General features: G+C 43.3%; 1 protein-coding gene across 1 annotated transcript; it reads left to right on the plus strand.

Annotated features, from left to right (window-relative positions):
* The first annotated feature begins 5,788 nt into the window (after positions 1-5,788).
* Positions 5,789-23,748, plus strand: Skp1 (S-phase kinase associated protein 1). Its single transcript, XM_042688927.1, has 6 exons — positions 5,789-5,897; positions 9,131-9,227; positions 15,066-15,139; positions 19,911-20,054; positions 21,288-21,428; positions 22,890-23,748. Exons 2-6 carry the CDS (start codon positions 9,131-9,133, stop codon positions 22,923-22,925), a joined length of 492 nt encoding a protein of 163 aa, XP_042544861.1. The 5' UTR covers positions 5,789-5,897; the 3' UTR covers positions 22,926-23,748.
* The last annotated feature ends 2,739 nt before the right edge of the window (positions 23,749-26,487 follow it).

The following is a 26,487-nucleotide window of genomic DNA, read 5'->3' on the forward strand; positions in this document are numbered from 1 at the left end:
GGGCACTATCCCTGAGCTGCCTTTGCTCAAGGCTAGCATTCTACCAGTTGAGCCACAGCACCACTTCTGGCTTTTTATGTTTATGTGGTACTGAGGAATGGAACCCAGGGCTTCATGCATGCTAGGCAAGCACTCTACCACTAAGCCACATTCCCAGCCCCAGTTTTTATTTTTTGACCCTTATGAATAAAACTGCTGCTAGGATTTGGAGTTAGTTTGACTATATCCCGTAAGCTTGTGTCCTAGATGTCTGATTCCCCAGCATGAAAATGTAGAATTGGAAAAAAAAAAATAAACAGAAACAACTTTAAGAGGCTCCTTACCTCTTAATTTGCATGGGGTACAACCTCCCTTGGAAGGGACTAACACTGGCCTTGTGGAGTGAATTGTCTTGACACAGAGTCTTGTCCTGAAGGAAGACCACACATACATGAGGCCCCTTTCTTCTCTGCCATGGTTTGAGACAATCATAGGAATTGGAGACCAGTATCATGCTGTTGTGTCCTTCAGCTACCAGATGGAAAGTTCCAGCTCCATATCCTTATCACTTGACAGTAACATTCTTTTAAGGTTGGCCATTTTGGTAACTAGAATAATTAGTTTTCACAAAACTCCTGTGATAACTTTTTTTCCCCATTTCCCTGCATTCCTTTGGATAAATAGTTTTTTTTTTTTTAATGTTATTATAAAGGTGATGCACAGAGGGGCTACAGTTACATAAGTCAGGTAAAGAGCACATTTCTTGGCCAGGCACTGGTGGCTCATGCCTGTAATTCTAGCTACTCAGGAGCCTGAGATCTGCGGATCTGCAGTTCAATGCCAGCCCAGGCAGGAAAGTCCTGTCTTCAATAAACTACTCAGAAAAGGCTGGAAGTGGTGGCTCTGTGGCTCAAGTGCAGAATGCTAGCCTTGACAAAAAGACGCTCAGGGACAGAGTCTAATCCCAGAGTTCAAGCCGGAGGACTCACCAAAACCAAACCAAACCAGAATCTTCCTTTCTTCCTCATCAAGGGGAAGACATCTGTTCCAGATCACATGGGTATACCAAAATGGCACACTCTTATTTTCTTTATTGCTTCTTCCCGTCCCCTCTTTCGCCTACTGTCCCAGTGCAGGGATTGAATCCAGGGCTTCACACATGCTAGGCACTACCACTCAGTTATATAGTTTTATTAGGCTGGCCTGAAACTCTTCATTCTCCTGTCTCCGCCTCCTGAGTGCTGGGATTATAGGTGTGAACTACCATACCCACCACGGGAAAACTAGATTTTACTAGAGTCCAAAGGATAGTTCTCTTGATAAACTTACATGAGGTGTCCTCAATTCTCTCTGTTATTGTGAGGAAGGAGAGTGGGGCTCTTCTCAGAACCCCACACTGATTTCCTCTGGCTTAATTATTTCTCCAACCCCAGACTTTTGGAAAAATGATTCTGGTGTCATCCCACCTCCTTCTTCCCAACTCTTCCAACAAAGGAAGCTGAGGGGCTGGGAAGGTGGCTCAGTGGTAGAGTGCTTGCCTTGCATGCCTGAGGCCCTGGGTTTGATTCCTCAGCACCACATACGCAGAAAAAGCCGGACGTGGCGCTGTGGCTCAATTGGTAGAGTGCTAGCCTTGAGCTGAAGAGCTCATTCAGGGACAGCGTCCAGGCCCCATGACCACCACCATGGAAGCTGAACCTTAGCAAGGTGAAGTGACTCAGCCAAGATCATAGAACAAAGGTAAGAAGTGTGGCTACCAAGTGGCTATCAGGGAAACAGGACAGAGGTGACATAGCATCAGGCTGCAGCTGGAAGACCTTTGACCCAGGCAACTGGTTTCTGAGCTCCTGTGTGGTCGAGGGTCCAGGGTCTGTCCCATGGACAAGTGCCTGAGAATGGGAACATGAATTCATTTCTGAGCTGCAAAACTCCATTTTTATGTTTTGTCAGTCATCGGGCATGAACTCAGGGTCTGGGCACTGTCCCTGAGCATTTCTGCTCAAGATTAGTGCTCTTCCACTTTGAGCCACAGCTCCACTTCTGGTTTTTCTGGTGGTTTATTGGAGTTGAGTCTTATGGACTCTCCTGCTGGGGCTGGCTTTGAACCATGATCCTCAGATCTCAGCCTCCTGTAAGTAGCTGGAATTATAGGCATGAGCCACCAGTGCCTGGCAACTACTCCCCCTCCCCCCCCCCCCCCGCCTTTTTTTTGTTTGGCCCAGGGTACTGTCCCTCAGCTCTTCAGCTCAGGGCTAGTGCTCTGCCACTTGAGCCACAGTGCCACTCCTGGTTTTTTGGTGGTTTATTGGAGATAAGAATCCTCATGGAGGGGCTGGGGAGATGGCTCAGTGGTACAGTGCTTGCCTTGCATGCATGAGGCCCTGGGGTCGATTCCTCAGCACCACATACGCAGAAAAATCCAAAAGTGGTGCTGTGGCTCAAGTGGTAGAGCGCTAGCCTTGACTGAAGAGCTGAGGGACAGTGCCCAGACCCAGAGTTCAGGCCCCACAACCCACCAAAAAAAAAAAATGGACTTTCCTGCCGGGGCTGGCTTTGAACAGTGATCCTCAGATCTCAGCCTCCTGAGTAGCTAGGATTACAGGCATGAGCCACTAGCACCCAGCAAAAACCCATTTTTGATGTACTAAGAAGGCTTCATCTTTAAGGAGTCCTATGAATATATGAAAGCAATGACTCCATTTACAAAGGGGATTCATTTCTGGAAATGGATTCCTTATAACCACTAGACTTTCCCATCCAGACTGCTAGAACTCCAGGCCTTTAGTTTCTCTAAAGATAATATGCTGGGAACAGATGTGAACTAGAAAATGATCCTGGGGTCAAGCTTCAGTAAATGGTTGTAATGACAGGAGCTGGCATCGGAGCCTCAGCTCTGCTCTTCAGTCGCTATCTGGTATGGGGCAGTATTTGGGTTTGTTTCCTTCCTCAGTTGAACAGGGATTCTGATTACGGAGTGCCTGAAGTACAGATGAGGCCTCTCTTGGCCTCCTCAGGGCCAGCTCTGGAACCAAAGGTACCTCCCTTCTCTCACACACACACACACGAACTAAAGAAATTGTGGGGCCAGTCCTTTCTGACATGGGTTTCAAATTGTGGATAAGAAAAGATCATCTCCAGCCTGTACCCCATAGTTCTGCAACTACCTTGGGTCCTCGAGTGGAAAATTACAGGGAGGGCAAGTATAGTGATAAACCAGTCACCTCAGATAAAACACTGCTGGCTCCTTCTTGGCGGTGTTTCATCACTGAACTCTTACTAAGGTTTCTCAACTTGCCCCTTGTCTAAGAATCACTGGACTTGTGTAAGAGGCAGAAAAACCTGTCCCCGTGGAATCAGATTAATTAGATTGAGTGGATTCATTTGAGACCAATTCATTTTAAAATTTCATTTTACCAGATTTTGTGTAAAATATAATTGGGGACTGTCTTTCACTAGATTACAGTAAAAGTTTGTTATGTCAAATTGATTTCCTTTTTTAAAAAAAATTCATTATTATAAAGGTGTTGTACTCAGAGGTTCATTTCATAAGTCAGGGAATGAGTACATTTCTTTTTGGACAATGCAAGTTTATTTCTTGAAGTAAAATTTATTTTTCAGCTGGGCACTGTGGTGGCTTATGCCTGTTATCCTAGCTGAGACCTGAGGATTGTGGTTCAAAGCCAGCCCAGGCAGGAAAGTCCGTGAGACTCTTATCTCCAATAAACCACAAGAAAACCAGAAGTGGCGCTGTACCTCAAAGTGGTTTTAAAGCACTAGTCTTAAGCAAAAAGAACTCAGGGACAGTATCCAGGCCTGGGTTCAAGCACTATGACCACCACTAGCAACAACTAAGAAAATCACTATGTAATGCATTCATCTGGATTGATATCCAAAGACAGAAAAGGATAAAAAAGTGAAAAACCACCCCAAATCCCATCCCAAGACACTTAACTTTTTTTGTGTGTGTATCTTTCCTGCCATACTCTGTACCTTAAACAGTATATAATCTATACTTTAGTCTACACAAGCAAATGACATGGAGGAGTGGGATTTGAACCAGGGTCTGTTGTATACTAAGCACATGAATTCCCACTGAACTACATTCCCAACCTCCAAATCTCTATTATTAAAACAAGCCTCTGTTGGGGCTGGGAAGGTGGCTCAGTGGTAGAGTGCTTGCCTTGCATGCCTGAGGCCCTGGGTTCAATTCCTCAGTACCACATAAGCAAAAAAAAAAAAAAAAAAGCTGGAAGTGGCGCTGTGGCTCAAGTGGTAGAGCGCTAGCCTTGAGCTGAAGAGCTGAGGGACAGCGCCCAGGCCCAGAGTTCAGGCCCCATGACGGGACCCCCCCCCCAAAAAAACAAGCCTCTGTTGATATTTCTAACACTGAGGGGTGAAGGTATTTGGAAAAACATCTATTTTGTGCAAGGTCCTGTGTTGGGTCCTCAGGATTAGCAGTGTGCTATGGTACAGCCCAGTCCTACTTAGGAAGTTCAACAATTTTATAAGGTGCCAGTTTATAGACGGGCAGACTAGCAAAGGCACTCTTGTGGGCTTGAAAGTGGAGCTGCAGAGAAAAAGCATGAGACCTGTGGGCCTTTCATCTTCAGTCATCAGCTGTGGCACCTGGCAGACACTGGACACCACAGCTTGCAGACAAAGACCTGGTAACCCAAGTAGCTGCTTGGCCTCCCTGCCCAGTCCCATCCCAGAGGAGCTGTTGGTCTCTGGTTTCTTTAGGGGCCCTGTGTGGCAGTGTCTTTTGTCTTCCTGGAATCAGGAATACCATCACGTGTCCCGTTGGCAAGGTGAGCCAGGCGCCTTCGCCTCCTGGGGAGGGATGTAATGCTCCTAGGTGTGTGTGGGGGGGCAGATGCACAACCCCCAATGGGGTGAGGTGAGGTGGATGCTTTCCAGACTTCTCCCTTTTCCTTTGAGCTGCTTCATCCTAACACCGCCTTCTGGGAACCGCTCAATAGAACCGAGTTCTGGCCAGGCTGGGTCTAGCAGTCATGCCTGGACCCCCCACCCCAATACTCCCACTTAGGGCCCTGGGCCGGTTTATCTAAGGCATGGATCCTCACTGCTACAAACACACCCTCTCTCTAGGTTTCGGTTTTCCCTGCAACAGTGACCACCTGAGGCCTTCAAAGCCACTTGAGAAGTGGGTGTGGGAAATAAGGGTTAGGAAGAGCATCCTGCGGAGGTGGGGCTCGCAGGTGTTCTGCCTGCCTTGCCAGGCCCAGGATTCAAACCCCAGGGCCGCAAATACATAGATAGAAATCCACCACCACCACCTGTGGAGTCAGGTGCCCAGCCTGCCCCTGCGGCTCAGCCATTCAGGAACGGGTCCCTCTCGGTGATCACGGGGCGTGAGGGCCGTGAAATACCCGCAACCCGCGAACACCACCCCCACCCCCACCCCCACCTCCTGTTGTTGTTTCCAGGCCCTTCTGGACTGGGGTCTTTCACGCAGCTCAGGACAGCCCTTGCCTGAAAGACCTTTCCGGCCCGTGTTGTTCCCTAACCGGTGCCGGGCCTCTGTGAGGGAAGAGACCACGCTCTCCCGGGTGTGGGTAAGACAGAACTCCATCTCAAGCCCGCCATTCCACCGCCCTGGCGCCTCCCACTGGCGAACCCATGGTCAAGAACCCAGGGCCCGCCCTCACCCCCCCCCCCCCCCCCCGCGGCCTGCCGTCAGGCGTTCTCGGCGGCCAGCCCGGTTGTCTGTGTGACGTCACGGAGCCCGGGGTCCTCGGCGCTGGCCCTCCCCACCCCCTCACCCCCGCTCCTATAAAAGGAGGCGCCGCGCGGCGTCGCTCCAGTGGCCTTGTCTTCGTCTTTCTCTTCTGCTTGCGCGGACGTCGCCTCGCTTCCCGGCAGACTCCTGGTCCGCCGTCTTTTCGAGACCAAACACCGTGAGTAGCCGCTCACGGAGCGGGAAGGAGCCGTGGCGCCGGCATTGCGGGCTGAGCGGCGGCCCCGTGAGGCGGGCGGCCGCTGGGCCCAGCCTCCTCTCGCCTCGCCTGCGGCGCGCCGGGAGCCTCCGCTCGGCCTCTTCCCTCGGGGGGTCTGTCAGGCCCGGGCCGTCTTTTCTGCGCCTGCTTGGGCCTGACCGCGCGTTGGCGTAGCTCTCCGGGAATGAGAGCCGGGCTCCCGGGCAGGCGGGGCCGGCGCGGGGCTCGGCTGCAAGGCCTACGCTGCGGCCTGGGCCTGCCTCGGCGTCGGGCCGGCTGTCTCAGACCCGCGGGCTGGGGGCGTGGGCCTCGACCCCAGGCCTGGGGTAGTCGTCTGGGTTCTCTGAACCCCCCTTTCCTTTTTTCTCCTCTCTCCCCGGCGTCACTAGTTACAGTCCTGCCTAACTGTCGGCCGCATTTTTGCAGCTGACTCCCTGCTCTTCCCCTGCTGTACGCTCTGCATTGTTTTGCCTCAGCCTGGAGCCTATGAAATGATCACTGTACTAGTAGTCCTAATAGTGCGACCCCCGCCCCCCCCCCCCCCCCCTTCACCTGCTTTTGGCTCACTTTTTAATGTAAACTTGAGGTTTGGGGTTTTCTGATCAAATTACACAGTGAGAACGTATCTGTGGCGTAGAACAAGTCTCTACCTTGCAGAGGAGAGCAGTCAAAATTCCAGGTCACTTAAACCGTGTTTGTTTTTTTTTTAAAAAATTGTGTCATGTGATAGCACTTGATGTGTGCCAACCTTAAGGGTTAATTTACAGGAGTTTGAAGGCTTGAATAAATGTTTTTGAAGGATGTCAGATTAAAAAATCCCATCCATTTTTCCTTTAAAAATTTGCACTTGAATTCTACTGTAAACACTAACAGTTTTCTGTTTTATCTAGAATTACAAAGTGCATCAAATTACAGATTAACCGATTTGCTTGTGTTATTTAATAAGATTCTGGCTTCCTTACGAGTAACCCAACACCTGAATTTGATTATGACTAAGCACATCTTTATTTATTGTGAATTATTCCAAGGAAATTAAGAAATGGTTGACAAAGTAATTTTATCAGCTTCAGCGTTAGACTTGTGATTCTGGAGTGTTCATAACAGAACTATGGTATAGAAACAGAACGTAAGTTTTTTAATTAAAAATGGAGCACATTTTAGAATATTTTCTTTTTTTTTCTTTTTTTTTTTTGGGTCCGGTCGTGGGGCCTGAACTCTGGGCCTGGGCACTGTCCCTCAGCTCTGCAGCTCAAGGCTAGTGCTCTACCACTTGAGCCACAGCGCCACTTCCGGCTTTTTTCTTATGTGGTGCTGAGGAATCGAACCCAGGGCCTTGAGCATGCAAAGCAAGCGCTCTACCACTGAGCCACCTTCCCAGCCCTAGAATATTTTCTTTTGAAGCTCTCTTATGTTGCCTTATCACAAGTTTCCTTTATCCATTCAGCAGCACAGTTGCATTATTGGCAAACATGTTTGTGAGGTGAAAAGTGAAATCCGATTCTGCCCAACCACCGATAAGTGAGAGCTGGATGTTTTGATGGCTGATTGTAAAACCTGTTTCCTTCCAGCAGCTTGTTTGTTTCTGGGATGAGAGAATTTGTTTCAGGAAAGCTTAATGAGTGTTTTAAGTGATTTTAGTAATATTAGTCCTCAGTCTTCGAACCTAAAATTGTCAAACTACATTTTTGTGAAAATTAACTCACTAGTTAATACAAATACACTTAGAGGGTGTTAGCCCTCTAAGATAGTAACATCATGGGATTGTGAATTACCTCAGAAGCACAAGCCTGGGAGCTATATGGGAAAGTGAGTTTTAAAGAGATCTTAGGTTAGTTTTTACAACCAGACATGCTGTTCTAGTGTAGAGGTAGAACCTGAAGATAATAAATTGCTGGTTTAGAACTTGAATTTGTATTTTTTCTCCTTCAGTACCTTGTCCTCTGAAGTTAATTGCTTAATTTTATGTAAGAGATCTCTTTCTCCAAATGGCTTATAACTTATCTGAGTTAATAAGTGCATTTTTGAAGCAAGTAATAGGCAATTACAAGGATTTTACCAGAAGATCTCCAATTTAAGACACCTGGACAGTGAGTAATGAAAGACAAAAAGCTCTTTGAAATTTAAGCCCCTTTTGAGCTATTTTGACATCTGCTTATCGAAGTCCTTTATTCCCTTGTATGTGGTCTTGTGTGTTGTTTCAGGCATAAATGAGCGTATTGGGATCTACTCTGAATTTGACCTCATTTTTTTTCCTTTTTTTGGGGAGTGGGGAGGGTATGGTACTAGGATTTTAATACTGTGGCATGAGATCTGAACTCATTTTTCACTGGTAGATCTCACTGAAAAAAAATTGCTATCTTATTTGGACTAATTTCCTTCTGGTCTGTCAGTGAATTGTGATGGGTAGTTATTCAAATGACTTATTTGAATAATAAGAATTTAAACATTTTGCATCAAAACTAAAAAAACATAGATTCCTATCAATAAGGAGTTCAGTAGCAGAATATTTCAGAACTGCCGGGCATTGGCTCATGCCTGTAATCCTAGCTACTCAGGAGGCTGAGATCTGAGGATCACTGTTCAAAGCCAGCCCAGGCAGGGAAGTCTGTGACACTATTACCTCCAATAAACCACCCAGAAAACCGGAAGTGGTGCTGTGGCTCAAGTGGTGGAGCTCTACTCTTGAGCTGAAGAGCTGAGGGACAGCACCCAGGCCCAGAGTTCAAGCCTCACCACCACACACACAAAAAAAATTTCCATAATTTTATAGAACATTTTATAGAAATGCTGGTTATTGGTGGGGGGGTGAGAAGGAGGGAGATGGGAAGGGATGGTAAGGGGAAATAAAGGAGGAGGCAACAATGCTTGATAAGAAATGTACTCATTACCCTGCTCATGTAATTGTAACCTCTCTGTACAGTATTTTCACAATAAAAAAAAACAAAGAAAAAAAGATGCTGGTTAGTAGAAATTCAGACCTTAAAAAGTTTTTGGTCCTTGTAGGTAACACTTTAAAAACATATTTTGAAACACTTGTAAGCTAGTCTCTAAAGAATTACTTACAAAATTGTTTTATAGGGTTACATACTATAAGTCCTCAGCCTTAATGTTAAGAGGCTTCTTGACTATAGTTAGTAAAATGTCTACTATGACTTAATATCTTTTAAATTTCACATTCACTATACCTTTTGTAGATGCCTTCAATTAAGTTACAGAGTTCTGATGGAGAAATATTTGAAGTTGATGTAGAAATTGCCAAACAATCTGTGACCATCAAGACCATGTTGGAAGGTAAGTTTATTAGAAAATTTGAGTGGGAGGAAAGTAGAAAAAAATGGGTAATTTGAGATAAATATTGAATTTACATGAGTGATAGATCAAAGAATATGGAAGGACAAAATTTACATTCTTAGTTGAGTGCTGGTGGCTCATACTCTTGGCTGCTCAGGAGACTGAGATCTGAGAATTGAGGTTCAAAGACAGCCCAGCAGCCTTTGCCAAAAAGCCAGAAGTGGAGCTGTGGCTCAAGTGGTAGAGTTCTAGCCTTGAGTAACAGAAACAGCGTCCATGCTCTGAGTTCAAGCCCCAGGTGGGCACACGCACAGAATTACATTTTGGTTTTAGATGTATAAAGTGCATTGTTCTGGTTTAGGCAGTCCTTTCTGCATTGTTTGAATTAGTAGGTTTTTCCCCTTAGTAAATGGATAAAACCGTAACCTATTAAAGATTGAAATGATCCCCAAGCTTCAGACTAGCTTATTTCTGTTCCAAGTAAGTTGGGAGTCACAAGTTCTTAAGGCAAAAATTAAAACTTTTGGAGAAAAGTTGTCTTGCTATATATATATAGCAGCTAAGTGGAGCATGCTGTCTCAGAGAAAGTGTGGATTATGTGTGGAAAGATGTGTACATGTCTTTCTTTTTATTCCGAAATAAGCTTTCCTTTTGTTTCTTGTCATCTTTTAGAAACTGGTACAGAACATATGCAGCACTTTAGTACTCAGATGTCAGAAGTTTTTATATACAACGATCTACAGCTTATAATAAATGAAGAGAGAAATGGCATGGTAGCACACCTTTATAATTCCCGTACTTGGGAGGGTGGGCAAGTGGATCATGAGTGTGTGCTCTACATAAAGCAAGGCTTGGAGAAGAGAAAGGGTTATGTGTTGTACTAACTATAGTGAAAAGAAGGTAAAGGAGATGTCATCTTTGCTCTTGAAGAATTTAGAAACTAGGGAGTAGAGCCAGACACTAAAAGCAAACTGTCACTTGGTGTAATTAGTGCATTAGTTAAGTGCCAAGTGGTGCTGTGGGAGCATCTTGGCTGGTGTTATTTCAGGTTTTGGAAACACTTGTAATGTAATTCTGGTGAGTAATAATTAGGATGTTTTGGGAGATCATGCTGAGGAATACAGGATAAATTAAGAAAAAGTAAAATTCAGGGATTTTTTAGCTGATTTGTTGGGAACAGGGTAGGCTTTTAATACTGTGGTTGGCAGAGTTGTAAATGAGTTTTGAGAGGAATTGAAAAGAATGACTTTGAGATTGAACTGAGATTCTTTGAAAAGATCTGTGTAGCAATGTACGAGCAATTGAGGATGGATCTTGGCCTGAGTTCTAGACTGCTAAAGATAGACATGTATAGTCTCACTTTATGCCCAGACCAGCCTGGGTCCTCCTACTTATATTTTCTTGTGTCACTGGGACTGACAAGTGAACACACCACTGTGCCCATATTGTGCTTCCCATACTACCATGCCCAGTCATCTCCCATTACTTGAAAGGAAGTTTCCCCTTTTTGCCTAGGATCTAGGACTTGTCAAGGTTCTCAATCTCTGCCACTCAAGTAGCTAGGACTTAGGAGCATGAGTTGGGCTCTGGCTTCTATATTCTTAACACCCCAGCCTTGCCCTAACTCCATCTTCTAGAAGTTGAATTGCAGGGTGTTTCTTCAGTTTTCTAAGTTAGTGACTTCTGTTTTTTGATAAAAGCAAAATGCATTCTTTTAAGTAATTGGTACCAGGACTTGGAGTCCTATATCCTGTTAACACACACACAGATTTCTTCTATTAAGTTTGTAAAACCATTGGTACATCCCACGGACCTGTTTATCAAGTATCTGTTTTGAAAAAGCATGGTTTGCTCACTAATAGTGTAAAAACAATCCCAAGGTACATGAGTAGGCTTTTTCTTTTTTCTTTTTTTTTTTTGTCGGTCGTGGGGCTTGAACTCTGGGCCTGGGCACTGTCCTTCAGCTCTTCAGCTCAAGGCGAGCACTCTACCACTTGAGCTATAGTGCCACTTCCAGTTTTCTGGTGGTTTATTGGAGATAGGAGTCTCACAGTCTTTCCTGCCTGGGCTGGCTTTGAATCGTGATCCTCAGCTCTCAGCCTCTTGAGTAGCTAGGATTACAGGCGTGAGCCACCAGCGCCCGGCTTGAGTAGGCTTTTTCTAAAAGATGAGAAACTGATAGCAAAATTGATGCCTGTATACTAGTTTTTTTGGTTGGTCTTGGAGCTTGAACTCTGGGCCTGGGTGCTGTCTTCAGCTTAAGGCCAATGCTCTACCACTTGAGCTATAGTACCACTTGTGGTTTTCCGGTGGTTAATTGGAGATGAGTCTCACTGATTTTCCTGCCTGGGCTGGCTTTGAACTGGGATCTCAGATTCAGCTTCCTGAGTAGCTAAGTTTTTTTTTTTTTTTTTTTTTTTTTTTGGGGTCCGGTCATGGGGCCTGAACTCTGGGCCTGGGCACTATCCCTCAGCTCTTCAGCTCAAGGCTAGCTCTCTACCACCTGAGCCACAGTGCCACTTCCGGCTTTTTTTCTTTTTGCTTATGTGGTGCTGAGGAATCGAACCCAGGGCCTCAGGCATGCAAGGCAAGTGCTCTACCACTGAGCCACCTTCCCAGCCCCCCTGAGTAGCTAAGTATTGCAGGCATGAGCCACCAGTACCTGGCTCATCTTAGTTGATTTTTGATACACTAATATGTCTTGGGCTGCTTTACAGAAGCATTTGCCAATTTTAAGAACATAGAGCTCCTTTGATCACTGAAGCAAGTGAACTTGCTTTCCCTATGTATGTATCCTTTGAAATCAAAGGGAAATGGTTTAAGTACCAATGGTCTTATATAGGATTCTATTTGGGAGACTGGAATTTGGCAACTTCGGTGCTTTTCTTGTTTTGCATTTTCAGTATCTCTGGTTAGTTTCATGTGACTTAGAAAATAGTACCTTTTTTTATTTTTTTTTTTAAAAAAAAAAGGACAATCAGAAGTGAAGATCTTGGCATGTGTATGTGGATTGGCTTATTTGTTTTGGATCATAATGTGATATCAGAATACAGGTGTCTTTCAGAAGTCCTTGAAACTAAATAGCATAAAGGAATGAGCGTTGCTACTTGTGCATTAGGTCTTAAAAACAAAAGGAAAACATTACACTCTTAAATGGTAGAGAAGTGTTCTTTATAACCACAAGGAACTTAGTGCATTCCTTTGTAATCATAGACTACTTCCGTGTAAGTTAAAATATAAGCCAGCTGATCTGTGTTCTTTACCAATATATTCCCTAAACAAAAAAAAAAAATTTTTTTTTTTTGGCTAGTCATGGGACTTGAACTCAGGGCCTGGGCACTGTACTTGAGCTACAGAGCCAATTCCAGCCTTTTCTGTGTATGTGGTACTGAGGAATTGAACCCAGGGCTTCTTGCATGCAAGGCAAGCAGCTACCACTAAGCCACATTTCCAGCCCTCTGAATCTACTCTACCACTTTCCTGAAATGTGTAAAGCTGAGTGACCTCGAGTGCACAACTTTGGCTTCTAATTTTGGCACTTGACAGTTACTAAATAACTTGGTTAGATCTTTAGGTACCTAGAAGCTGAAGGGGTAGAGCCATTTGGTTTAACTTTTTTTTTGGTCAATCATGGGGCTTGAATTCAGGGCTTGGGTGTTCTACCACTTAAGCACAGTTCCACTTATGGTTATTAGGTGGTAATTGGAGATGAGTCTCATGGACTTTGCTGCTTGGGCTGGTTTTGCAGATCCCATCCTCCTGAGTACCTAGGAGTACAGATGTGAGCTACCAGCACTGGGCTTTAACCTATTTTTGTTTTTTATTTTTTTTATTTTTTGGTTGGCCGTGGGGCTTGAACTCTGGGCCTGGGCACTGTCCCTCAGCTCTTCAGCTCAAGGCGAGCGCTCTACCACTTGAGCTATAGCGCCACTTCCGGTTTTCTGGTGGTTTATTGGAGATAGGAGTCTCACGGTCTCTCCTGCCCGGGCTGGCTTTGAACCGCGATCCTCAGATCTCAGCCTCCTGAGTAGCTAGGATTACAGGCGTGAGCCACCAGCGTCCGGCTTTAACCTATTTTTATTCAGAATCTTTAACATGATTTTAACTCTATAGATTTTTTTCTCTGACAATTCACCAACCTTTCTGAGAATTTGAAAGCTAACTTCTTTTTACTAGAGAAACTTTGTTTCATAGTTACAAGTAATAAGTATATGATAAATAACATGCCCCAGAGTATATGTTGGAAATCAGTACCTCAGCTGGGCATAGGTACATACCTGCCTGTGATTCTAGCTCTTACAGGCTAAGGATAGAGCCTAGTGGGTTAACAGGCCATCCTGGACTACTGCCAACCAAAGAAGTACCTTACCCACATTCTCTTTAACTTCCCTAGTCATAATATTGATTTTCCCCTCAGTGTCCTGAGACATTTTTAGGTAAATATAATAGCATGTCCTATTTTTATTAGATAATATTTATCTTTTTATTTTTTATTTTTGCTGGTCTTGGGGCTTGAACTCAGTGCCTGAGGTGCTGTCCCTGAGCTTTTTTTGCTCAAGGTTAGCACTCTACCACTTGAGCCACAGCCCTACTTCAGCTTTTTGGTAATTTATTAGAGCTAAGAGTCTTCCAGACTTTTCTGCTTGGGCTGGTTTTTAACCTTGAATATCAGATCTCATACATGCATGAGCCACTGCACTGAGCTCAACTTTTACCTTTTTATACCTAGCTTTACTAATTCATTTTTGTGCTGGTCCTGGGGCTTGAATTCAGGATCTCGGTGCTGTCTCAGCATTTTCACTCAAGGCTCTGCCACTTGAAACATAACCCTACTTCAGGCAGGCACTTTGGTGGTTAATTGGAGATGAGTATGTTCATGCATTTTTTACCCAGGCTAGCTTTGAACCATGGTCCTCAGATTTCACCCTGTTCAGTAGCTAGGATTACAGACATGAGTCACTGACACCCAGCTTATACTTAGTTTTTAAAAACTTGTCTAAAAACAAGAGGTTTCTTTGTTGCTGTTTTTGTTTTCTTTTTGTCTTATTTGTTCCTTCATATGTTTTTGGGAGGGTAAGGAAGGGCACAGAAATGGAGGAACAAATTGTGAACAAATGTGGTACTTACTAGATACTGTGTAGAAAATGAACTAATTTGTGGGTAGGGACAGGAGGGAAAAACTGGAAGAGTCCCCTCCCCTCCTCTCCTCTTTCTTTTTTGGTCGGTAGTGGGGCCTGAGCTTGGCCTGGGCACTGTCCCTCAGCTCTTACTGCTCAAGGTTAGCACTCCACCAGTTGAGCCACATGGCCACTTACGGTTTTCTGAGTGGTTTATTGGAGATAAGAGTCTCACTGAGGGGCTGGGGAGGTGCTCATTGGTAGAGTGCTTGCCTTGCATGCATGAGGCCCTGGGTTCGATTCCCTAGTACCACATAAGCAAAAAGAAAAGCTGTAAGTGGCACTGTGGCTCAAGTGGTAGAGCGCTAGCCTTGAGCTAAAAAAGCTGAGGGACAGTGCCCAAGCACAGAGTTCAGGCCCCACAACTGGACCTCAAAAAAAAAAAAAAAAAAAAGTCTCACTGACTTTCCTTCCCGGGCTGGCTTTGAACTGTGATCCTGACGTGTCAGCCTCCTGAATACTTTGCTTCTAATGAAGAACTTTATTGTGCCTGTATTTACTCACGCGATTACTTTGAGTAAAACACATGTCATTTCTGTTTCTAATGTTCTTAGTAAAATACCTCTTAATTTTCATTGAAACAACTTGTTTTGCAAGTTACTTGGTGTAAGTATTATAGTGGAGTTAGGAAATAATGGCTACTCTTCTCTGGTGTTCTTAGATTTGGGAATGGATGATGAAGGAGATGATGACCCAGTTCCTCTACCAAATGTTAATGCAGCAATATTAAAAAAGGTAAAGTCTTTATTTTTACTTTTTTTTTTTTTTTTGGTGTGCTGGCAATCAACCCAGAAGTTTGAGCATGTTACACATATTCAGCCACCACTGAGATATATTGCCAACCTCAGGTAAGGTCTTTAAAAGGTTTAATTTTTAGAATTGGGTCACTTGGACTTTATTTAGTTTTGTTTTGAGACAAGTTCTTGCATTGTAGCTCTGACCTACCCTGAACACTTTAAGATCCTCTTTCCTCAGTGCCCCAAGTACTGGCTTGTTACCACCACACTCTAAACTTTTTTTTTTTTGGTTGGCTGTGGGGCTTGAACTCTGGGCCTGGACTCTGTCCCTCGGCTCTTCAGCTCAAGGCTAGCACTCCACCACTTGAGCATAGCACACTTCCGTTTTTTCTGAGTGATTATTGGAGGTAATAGTCTCATAGACTTTCCTGCCTGGGCTGGCTTTGAACAGTAATCCTCAGATCTCAGCCTCCTGAGTAGCTAGGATTACAGGCATGAGCCATCGGCGCCCAGCTACTCTAGACTTTTTAATTAGCTTAGAAGGTTTTACATGCTTCCAGTGTGGCTTGAGTAAATGAGCTGGGTGGTGGTGGCTGTGGTCCTAGCCACTCAGGAGGTTGAGATCTGATGGTTGTGATTTGAAGCCAGCCTGGGCAGGAAAGTCTGTGAGAGTCTTACCTCCATTTAACCACAAAAAAATTGAAGTGGCGCTGTGGGTCAGGAACAGAGCCCAGGCCCTGAATTGAAGCCCTACAACTGACCAAAGAAAAAAGCCCAATGGATTTTGTTGTCCTGGCTGATTTTGAACTGTGATCCTCCGATCTCAGCCTTCTGAGAAGTTAACATCACAAGTTTGAGCCACTGCAAGCAGATAGCATCCCTTTTTTAAGTGTTAGGTGGTAAGGTTTGTAACTGGATAATTTACGGTAGCTTGTTGTTGCAGACATTGTAAATATTTGAATTGTCTAGTCTTTTGTACCATGAACATTCGGTGAAATACAACAAATAGCATATATGCTTAGGGAAAAAAAATGTATTTGTTGCAAACAATGAGAACTTGAAAATAACCTGTGGGTTTTTTGTTTTGTTATTGATTACCTTTGTGTCTAAGTATGAAGAGTCCCCATATTGTATAGGATTTTAGGACAAAGGGCTTACTAACACATTGTAAAGAAAAATAACCTTTAGGAATATCCATTGGGATAAAAAGTGACCAAATGTAGAGAAAAGACTGTTCAGCTCCAGTTGGCTTTTGCCTGTTGGAGACTCCGAAGGTCACTGACTTGAAATTTATGCAGTTTCATCTTAGGCTTTCTTTTAAGAACTTGACTTCTGCATTAGTTGGAGCTACATTGTCTACTTTTTCATACTCTTACCAACACTGACTATTAGTCTTCCAGTGGCTCATGCTGGTAATTAGCTACTCAGGAGGCTGAGATCTGAGGATCACAGTTTCAAGACAGCTTGGATAGGAAAGTCCTTAAGACTCTTGTTTCCATTTAAGCACCACAAAGCCAGAAGTGAAGCCGTGGCTCAAGTAGAGCACTAGACTTGAGCCCAAAAGCTCAGAGACAGTACCTAGGCTCCCTGAGTGCAAGCCTCAGGACTGGCACAAAAATGATTTTTTTTTTTTTGTAAATGGTTGGATACTTTTTCACTTAGTGGCCATGTCTATGTTCAGTGTTGTCTGTTTTCATTTAACCATCCTTTTTAATGGTCTTAAGAAGTACAAGACTTTTTTTTTTAGTTTAACAAATACAAAGGTTTTTTTTTCCCCTCTCTTAATGTGGTGCTGAGGAATCGAACCCAGGGCCTCATGCATGCGAGGCAAGCGCTCTACCACTGAGCCACCTTCTCAGCCCAGGTTTTTTTTTTGTGTGTGTCGATTGTGGGGTCTGAACTCGGCCCGGGCCCAGAGTTGTCCCTCAGCTCTTCATCTCAAGGCTAGCCCTCTACCACTTGAGCCACACCCCCATCTCTTTTGCTTCAGTTATTTTTCAGATAGGTGTATTATACCTGGGGCCCTCCTCAGTCCTACCTACTACAACTCCCACATACCTAGGATTATTGTTGAGATTGGAGGAATAGGGAGTCTTACTTGTGTGGAGCTGGTATTGATCTTCCCAATTTTTGCTGCCTCAATGGCTGAGATTACAGATGTGGCCCACCATTCCTTAACCAAGAATTTTTCTTACCAGTGTGCTTATTATGTAATACATATTTTATGGTTTAGAAGCTATAAACTGTTATCTTATTGGATTTCATTTTTTCCCTGAATTCTACATATTCTTTTTTTTTTTCTTTGCCTTGTACTTGCTAGGCAAGTGCTCTTCCACTGAGCTAAATCCCCAACCCTCTACATACTGCCTTATAATTAATATTCTCTGTATTAATGTAAAATGCTTTTGAAAGAACTGTTTTTTTTTTTTTTGTCAGTCCTGGGGCTTGAACTGTCCCTGAGCGTCTTTTGCTCAAGGCTAGCACTCAAACACTGGAGCCACAGGGCTACTTCTAGCCTTTTCTGTTTATGTGGTACTAAGGAATTGAACCCAGGGCTTTGTGCATGTTAGGGAAGCACTCTACCACTATGCTACATTCCCAGCCAGTTTGTTGTCAGTTATTTGTAGTCATTCAGAGTTGTGTACAGCTATGAACTAAAGAAATAAACACTGTACATTCTAGAAGGGTATAGATATGTCAATGTGAGAAATAAGTCAGATGGGAAAGAAAAGCTATGGAGAATAAAAAAGAGAAGGCATATTGAGTTGATTGGTGAAAGATTAAGTATTTTTAGAATAAAAAATGGTTAGGAAATGCTTTTCCAAGAAGATGATCTTAAAGACTTGAAGATTGAGGAGAGGAAGGGGTGCTGTGGCTCAAGCGGTAGAGCGCTCGCTTTGAGCTGAAGAAGTGCATAGGGACAGTGCTCAGGCCCAGAGTTCAAGCCCTATGACGGGGCGGGGGAGGGAGGGGGGGGGAGATTGAGGAGAAAAAATTTTGGATTTGGGGGGGAAAAAAAAGATTGAGGAGAAAAAATTTTGGATTTGGGTCCTAGTGCTTGACTGGAAGACAAGAGTATGCTAGTGTGGGAGCTAGAACATAGTGACCAAACGTGGAGATAGTAGATGTGGTGATCTCAGGCTGCTTCTGAGGATTTGAAGTTTTTAACCGATTTGCATGATTCCAAACTGAAAGTACTATAGTAGATTTTCCATACTTTTCTCATTTGACCAATAACAATCTTATATAATTTGCACGCACGTGTGCGTATTTGTTTATGTGTTGGAACTTGGGCTTGAATTCCAGTTCCCTTGCTTTCCCTCAGTTTTTTCACTCAAGTCTGGCACAATACCAGTTGAGCCACATCTCTACTTCCCACTTTTTGATGATTAATTTTCTGCCTTGGCTGGCTTCAAGTTGAGATACTTACTAGCTTGAGTGGCTTGAGCCACTAATGCCTGGTTTCTTTTCATTGAGATAAGGTCTCACTTGAGCCCAGGCTTGAACTCAGGATCTTCTGGCTACAGCCTCCTAAGTGCACGGGTTACAGCCCTGAGCTACATTTAAAAAAAAAAAAAATCTCTTGCTGGGCACTGGTGGCTTTTGCCTGTAATCCTAGCTACACAGGAGGCTGAGATCTGAGGATCGCAGTTCAAAGCCAGCCCGGGAGGAAAGTCTATGAGACTCTTATCTTCAATTAACTACCAGAAAACCAGAAGTGGTGCTGTGGCTCAAGTGGTAGAGCGCTTGCCTTGAGCCGAAGAGCTGAGGGACAGCACCCAGGCCCAGAGTTCAAGCCCCATGACCGACAAAAACAATACCTATAGGCAAGTGCTAATTGCTGTTTCTGTCTTCTTCCATAACTAGGTTCCTCCTTTCAAAAGCTATTATTAAAGTCTCTCCTCTCGTTTTATGGTACTGGAGTTTTAAACTTATTAATAACCTCAAGCCCTTTTGCCTTATTTTTTTCAGAGGTAGTGTATTGTGCTCTTTGCCTAAGCCAACCCCAACCCCCTTGCTATTTCATTGATGGAATTACAGATAGGAACTGATAGGGCCTTGTTAACTTGCTTAGGCTGGGCTCAGGCCTCAGTCCTATTTCTACCTCCTTAATGGCTGGGATTGTAGGTGAAAGCCACTGCACCTGACTGGCTTTTCCTTTTTTCTTTCTTTCTTTCTGATGCCCGGCTTATTCTTAGGTTTTTGATGAATGTCTATTAATTTCCACAGTGGCTATAGTAGTTTACAGTTCCACCAATATTGTATACAGGTTTCCCTTTTTGTTGTTGTTGTTGCTGTTTCTTGGTAACTATTCGGAATGAGATGAGATACTCTCGGTGGGGATTTCTTTGGTGTGGTCCTGGGGCTTGAACTCAGGGCCTGGGTTTTTTTTGCACAAAGGTAGCACCCTACCACTCGAGCTACAGTTGCACCTTTTTTTTTTAGTGGTTATTTGGAGATAAGAATCTCACCAGGCTGGTTTGTTACTGGCCTTTACCATCATGACCAGCCTGCAGAAGTTTTTAATGCACTATCAAGTATATTACCCTGTCTGCATGGCTTGCTTTTATCTGCTAAGATCTTTCACCTGTTAAGTATTTTTAAAGATTCTTCAAGCTTCATTTTTGCTTTTCAAACTAGTCTTTCCTGAAGTTTATCCCCTTGCTCAAGTCAACAACCTCTTCTTATCCCAAGAATAAGGGATGTTCCAGCAGGGGAATGAGTATGTTGTAACAAAGACCACAGAGGGATTTGTTCTTCTGTTTCAGGTCATTCAGTGGTGCACCCACCACAAGGATGATCCTCCTCCTCCTGAGGATGATGAGAACAAAGAAAAGCGTACAGATGATATTCCTGTTTGGGACCAAGAATTCCTGAAAGTTGACCAAGGAACACTTTTTGAACTTATTCTGGTATGTCTTTATAAGATAGTTCTATTCCAGAGTATGTATGTGGTAGCTGAATTTGATAAATGCATCACTAGTGAGCTGTAATATCCTCTGAGCACAAATGTAATGTTATATTTAAAACCCTATATTAACAATTAGTTAATATAAGTGATCCAAATACCAGTTAAAAGGCAAAGATGGCAGATTACATAGAAATATAGGACTCAGCTGTGCTTTAAATGTAAACTCACAATTGAGTTTAAAATGGGAAAATAAGTATATGCCAACACTAAGAAGGCTACAGTGACTATATCAAAGTAGATTTTGTATCAGAGTAGATTTTGTAACAGAATGTTAACAGAATAAGAGGAATCAGGGCTGGGATATAGCTCAGTGGCAAAGCGCTTGCCTAGCAAGTGCAACGTCCTGGGTTCAATCCCCAGTACCAAAAAAGAAAAGACAAAAAAAAAAAAAAAAAAAATACAGTTAAAAAAAAAAAAGGGAATCAATTCATCAAGAGGATATAAGAAGGAGAACTTCCAGAAAGTGAAACAAAAACCAGTGGAAATCAGATGAGAAATAGGCAAATCTCTAGTCATAGATATCCCAGTATTTGTTTACTAATAATTAATGGAACAAGTAGATAAAATCAGTATACACTGAACAATATGACTGATTAACTTGTCTTAATTGACACGCACAGAACATTTATATCCATTGACAGTAGAATTCTTAAGATAGACCATGTTCTGAGCCATAAACTGTCAAGAATTCAAGTCATAAAAATTTAATCTAGCTAAGGGCTAGTGGCTCATACCTGTAATTCTAGCTACTCAGGAGGCTGAGATCTGAGAATTGTGGTTTGAAGCCAACCTGGGCAGGAAAGTCCATGAGACTCATCTCCAGTGAACTACTTAGAAAAAGGTGAAAGTGGCACCGTGGCTCCAGGTTGTGACTCCAGGTGGTAGAGCACTAGCCTTGAGCTAAAGAAGCTCAGGTACAGTGTCTACTCCCTGCATTCAAACTCAAGGACTAGCACCAAAAAAAGTATATTATTTTACTTCAGTGGAATTAAAAGTTATCAGATATCTAGGCAAATATGGAAATATTTAAAGAGTAGCATGTTTTCAACAGATGAAAGAAGAAATCTGAAAAACTGAGAAAAATAGCACTTCAAAGTTAATTAGCTATAGGTTGTTTAGTCGCTAACTTCGGATTTAGTCTAGTATACTTCAGTGAACAGCTGTCATTTTACAGGCTGCAAACTACTTAGACATCAAAGGTTTGCTTGATGTCACATGCAAGACTGTTGCCAATATGATTAAGGGGAAAACTCCTGAGGAGATTCGCAAAACTTTCAACATTAAGAATGACTTTACTGAAGAGGAGGAAGCCCAGGTAGGTTAGGTATCACATTGTTTGTCTTAAAAGAGTTTTCCTATCAAGGAGTGTTGATACTTGAGGAATTAGTGTGTGCCCTGCATCCTGCATACACACGTTATGTGTCTGAATCTATAAACACTTAAATAACACTGCTCTTTTATAAACAAGAAAAAACGGGTTTTGATCTAGAGAGATTCTTTCATATTCAGTAACAATTTCTAGTTTCAGTACTTGGGACGTTTTGTCATAGGTTTAACATTATTTGATTTAAAAAAAAAGAGGCCAAAAGGACAAACTTAATCGCCTATTGCCTTTGCTTTTTTGATAATTTCAGAAAAAAGGAATCAGGAAATAAACTGTGTGTGTGTGTCCGTCCGTGTGTGTGTGTGTGTGTGTGTGTGTGTGTGTGTGTGTGTGTGTGTGTGTGTGTGTGTGTGTCCGTCCGTCTGTGTCCCGAGGCTTGAACTCAGGGCCTATGCACTGTCACTGTTTTTTTTCTCAAGGCCAGTGCTCTACCGTTTTGAGCCACAGCTCCACTTCTGGCGTTTTTGGTGTTTAAATGGATGTAAGAATCTCATGGGCTTTTCTGTCCAGGCTGGCTTTTATTTTTATTTTTTGAATTTGACCTCACAATTTTATTGTCTTCATATCAAAAGTTGGAGCTTAGAACTGGATCCCTTGCCCCTTTCTTTTTTTATTTTTGGGTCCGGTCATGGGGACTGAACTCTGGGCCTGGGCGCTGTCCCTCAGATCTTCAGCTCAAGGCTAGCGCTCTACCACTTGAGCCACAGCGCAACTTCCGGCTTTTTTTCTTTTTGCTTATGTGGTGCTGAGGAATCGAACCCAGGGCCTCAGGCATGCAAGGCAAGCGTTCTACCACTGAGCCACCTTCCCAGCCCCGCCCCTTTCTCTTTTTATCTCCACCCAGTTCAAAAATGTTTGCATCTCTTAATAGCTAGCATTCTCTTAGATCTACAGTTGGGCTCAACATATTCAAGTCTCAGCACAATCTTCTTTGTAGTCTTAGGCTTTTTTCCAGAAAATGGCTTAGTCTGACCGCCATAGCCACTCTGCTTCCTGTCATAGCGACGCTTTCCCTGGGCATACAGAGAATCCTTGCTCTTCTTGTACTGTGTTACTTTGTGAGGTTGGTGCTTGCCACAGTTCTTACAAAAAGTACGACGGGTTTTAGGAAGTTAACCATGATGGCAGGAAGCCTGCAGCAGCACCAAAAAAAAAGCAGGCTGGCTTTTAAATGTGACCCTCAGATCTCAGCCTCCTGAGTAGTTAGAATTATAGATAGGAGCCACTAGTACCTGACTAGAAAATAAACCTCTAATATTTTTCCAGCTTTTCATCTGCCCTTCTGACTCAGACTATTGGAGACTATGGGGATTTTTAGCTTCTGGAGTCTAGCCTCTAGGTCTAGTAGAACCTAGTACTTTCAAGTCTTTCAATGTTTGTCTCTTCTTCTAGGTACGCAAAGAGAACCAGTGGTGTGAAGAGAAGTGAAATGTGCCTGACACTGTAACATTACAAGGATTGTTCCAAATACTAGTTGCACTGCTCTGTTTATAATTGTTAATATTAGACAAACAGTAGACAAATGCAACAGCACATCAATTGTATTAGCGTAATGTTGTCCTCATTGCATGTGTAGTTTGAATACACATCCCAAACTTTGGCTGAGTTTCTTCTAGTCCGAGTGAAAGCTTCTCTTTTCTGAATAAAACAATTGTGGGTTCTCTGTGGAAAGTGGCATTTTAGGATTTCTTTCTGTAAGAGCAATTTCTGCCTAGTTTATTGTCTAGTTAACTTTAGTTAAGCTTGCAGAAGTTGGCATTGTAAATAAAACAAGTTGCAACAAGGTTTCTGATAGAATTAACAAAATATATCTTTATTCACAAATTGGAAACTAGAAAAAGGCTACTTGAAGTTAATGTTCTTAGAAGGGTTTTTAGTATATTGTCTAGAGTCTAGTCAGGACCATTGGTATGTATGAAGTAGGGCTCTTAATTGAACCTGAGGACTCTTTTTTTCACCTAATTTTTAATCTCAACTTTGAATACGTTACCTAGAGATTCAGTTACTATCAAGTTTAGATAGTGTTTTGGAGGGAGAAATGTAACTAGACAACTGGTTAGCTTTTTGATTAAAAGCACTTAATTTATGTGGTATGTCATCTTTTTCTGATCCAGGGTTTCCTTGTGGAGAAAACAGTTCATATTAGTTGCATGTAAAAAAGCAATTAAACCTTTGCCATTGAGTAGGTGGCTAAATTAAAAAATCCTTCATAAGATTCTTTCAATAAAAAGTAAAGTTGCAGAGTAGGTAACAGTTTGCTTTTGTGGCTTAAATGTGTCTCCTCACTTAAGTGGGTTAAATTTGGTTATTTGAAAAATTCTTTTTTTTTTTTTTTTTTTTGGGGTCTGGTCGTGGGGCCTGAACTCTGGGCCTGGGCGCTGTCCCTCAGCTCTTCAGCTCAAGGCTAGCGCTCTACCTCTTGAGCCACAGCGCCACTTCTGGCTTTTTTCTTTTTGCTTATGTGGTGCTGAGGAATCGAACCCAGGGCCTCATGCATGCAAGGCTCTACCACTGAGCCACCTTCCCAGCCTCTAGTTTGAAAAATTCTTAAGCAGGTTTGTTTTGTTCACTAAATTATGAGATTGCTGGTAGAACCTGAATGTATTGATAGAGGCTTTTGTCTCCTAATTCCTGTTGTGTTTTTGTTGTTGTTGTTGTTGTTTTGTCTGCCATGGGGCTTGAGCTCTGGGCCTGGGCACTGTCCTTGAGCATTTGAGCTCAAGGTGAGCATTCTACCACTTGAACCACAGCTCCACTTGTGGTTTTCTGGTAGTTAATTGGAGACGAGTCTCACAGACTTTCCTGCCTGGACTGGCTTTGAACTGAGATCTCAGATCTCCGCCTCCTGAGTTGGTTCCTAGCTTCTTGTGGTTGCTTTTTGTTTGTTTCTTCAATTTTTAAATTTTTTTTATTTTTGTTGGTGATAGGGGTCTGGGTGCTGTCCCTGAGCTTTTTGCTCAAGGCTAGTGCTCTACCACTTGTCAGTTTTCTGGTTAATTAGAGATAAGAGTCTCGGGGCTGGGAAGATGGCTTGCCTTGCATGCCTGAGGCCCTGGGTTCGATTCCTCAGCACCACATAAGCAAAAAGAAAAAAGCCGGAAGTGGTGCTGTGGCTCAAGTGGTAGAGCGCTAGCCTTGAGCTGAAGAGCTGAGGGACAGCGCCCAGGCCCAGAGTTCAGGCCCCACGACTGGACCAAAAAAAAAAAAAAGTCTCAAGCCTTTTTTGCCCAGGCTGACTTTGAACCGTGATTCTCATATCTCAGCCTCCTGAGTAGCTAGGATTTTACAGGCCTGAGTCACTAGTGCCTGGCTTCTAATTCCTCTTCATATGTTAACTGGAATCACTGCTTCAGTTTGTAATTGCGCTGGTATTGTCTGGTATTATTTCTGGCTTCTCCATTAAGGTTGAAAAATGTTTTGATGGCTTGAGATGATTCACAAAGTTAAATGGACTTACTCTTTCCTCCTATCTTCCCGCTCCCCCTTTATTCCTTTTTTTCCTCTTTCCTAGTTCACATTTTCTTTTTCTTTTCTTTTTTTTTTGCCAGTCTTGGGGTTTGAACTCAGGCCCAGGCACTGTCCCTGAGCAGCTTTTGCTCAAGGCTAGTACTCTACCACTTAAGCTACAGTACCACTTCCAGCTTTTTCTGTGTGTGGGGTACTGAGGAATTGAACCTGGGGCTTTATGCATGGTAGGCAAGTGTTCTACCATGAAGCCACATTCCCAGCCCCCTTTTTCCTGTATTTTCATATTTATTGTGAGATATCTTGGCTTTGGTTGATTATGTAAAACCTATTACTTTGCCAACTTTGCCTTACCTAATTGCCCTATATTCTTGTCACACATTACTTGCTTAATGTTTGCTATCCTCATGGTTGCTTGATCTATTAAGGTAGCTTTATAATGCCTTTTAGACTTATGATAGCAGTACACTAGAACTTTAAGGTCTTATTGCATAGCACAGGCTGGCTTCAAATACATGATTGCTTTTGCCTTAGCCTTCCAAGTGCTGCAGACATGTACCATCATGCCTCTTTTCTTGCCAAAGATAGTAAACATATGTGGGTCATATTTGGACCGTGATGTTTTTAATCCTAAAACAGTAAGCATTGTTTTAAAAACAAAACAAAACGGGCACCAGTGGCCTCACACTTGTAATACTAGCCACCTAGGCTGAGATTTTTTTTTTTCCTTTTGGTCGGTCGTGGGGCTTGAACTCTGGGCTTGGGTGCTGTCCCTCAGTTCTTCAGCTCAAGGTGAGCACTCTACTTACTGCTTGAGCCACAGCGCCACTTCTGGTTTTCTAGTGGTTTTATTGGAGATAAGAGTCTCACAGACTTTCCTGCCTAGGCTGGCTTTGAACCGAGATCCTCAGATCTCAGCCTCCTGAGTAGCTAGGTTTACAGGTATGAGCCACTGGCGCCCGGCCTAACAACGAGGTTGTTTTTGTTTTGTCTGTTGTGGGGCTTGGACTCTGGGCCCGAATGCTGTCCCTCAGCTCTTCAGCTCAAGGCTAAGCCACTGCGCCACTTCCCAGGCGGAGAGTCTTAGGATCGTGGTTTGAAGTTAGCCTGGGCAGGAAAGTTCATGAGGCTATTATTTCCAATTAACCAGCAAAAAAGCCAGATCTAGAGGGGTGGCTCAAGTGGTAGTGCACTAGCTTTGAGCAAAAGTTCAGGGACAACACCCAACCCTGAGTTCAAACCCAGGATTTGGAACAAAGAAGAAAACCCAAAAAAACAAAAAACAAGGGCTGGGAATGTGGTTTAGTGGTAGTGTTTGCCTACCATGCATGAGGCCCCGGGTTCGATTTCTCAGTTCCACATAAACAGAAAAAGCCACAAGTAGTGCTGAGGCTCAAGTGGTAGAGTGCTAGCCTTGAGCAAAAGAAGCTCGGACAATGCCCAAGCCCTGAGTTCAAGCCATAGGACTGGCCAAAAATAAGAGACTATAACTTATGAAAAAGGCTTTAAAGTACTTCTACTATCT

Source organism: Dipodomys spectabilis, unplaced genomic scaffold (assembly GCF_019054845.1).
Source record: "Dipodomys spectabilis isolate Male_0828 unplaced genomic scaffold, ASM1905484v1 ptg000119l, whole genome shotgun sequence".
NCBI lineage: Eukaryota > Metazoa > Chordata > Mammalia > Rodentia > Heteromyidae > Dipodomys > Dipodomys spectabilis.

Excerpts from the sequence above, each read along its gene's own strand:
- Skp1 (XM_042688927.1), top strand. The coding sequence starts at position 9,131 with ATGCCTTCAATTAAGTTACAGAGTTCTGATGGAGAAATATTTGAAGTT. Across the intron at positions 9,228-15,065 it reads CATCAAGACCATGTTGGAAG|ATTTGGGAATGGATGATGAA; the intron begins GTAAGTTTATTA and ends TGGTGTTCTTAG. Across the intron at positions 20,055-21,287 it reads CACTTTTTGAACTTATTCTG|GCTGCAAACTACTTAGACAT; the intron begins GTATGTCTTTAT and ends GTCATTTTACAG.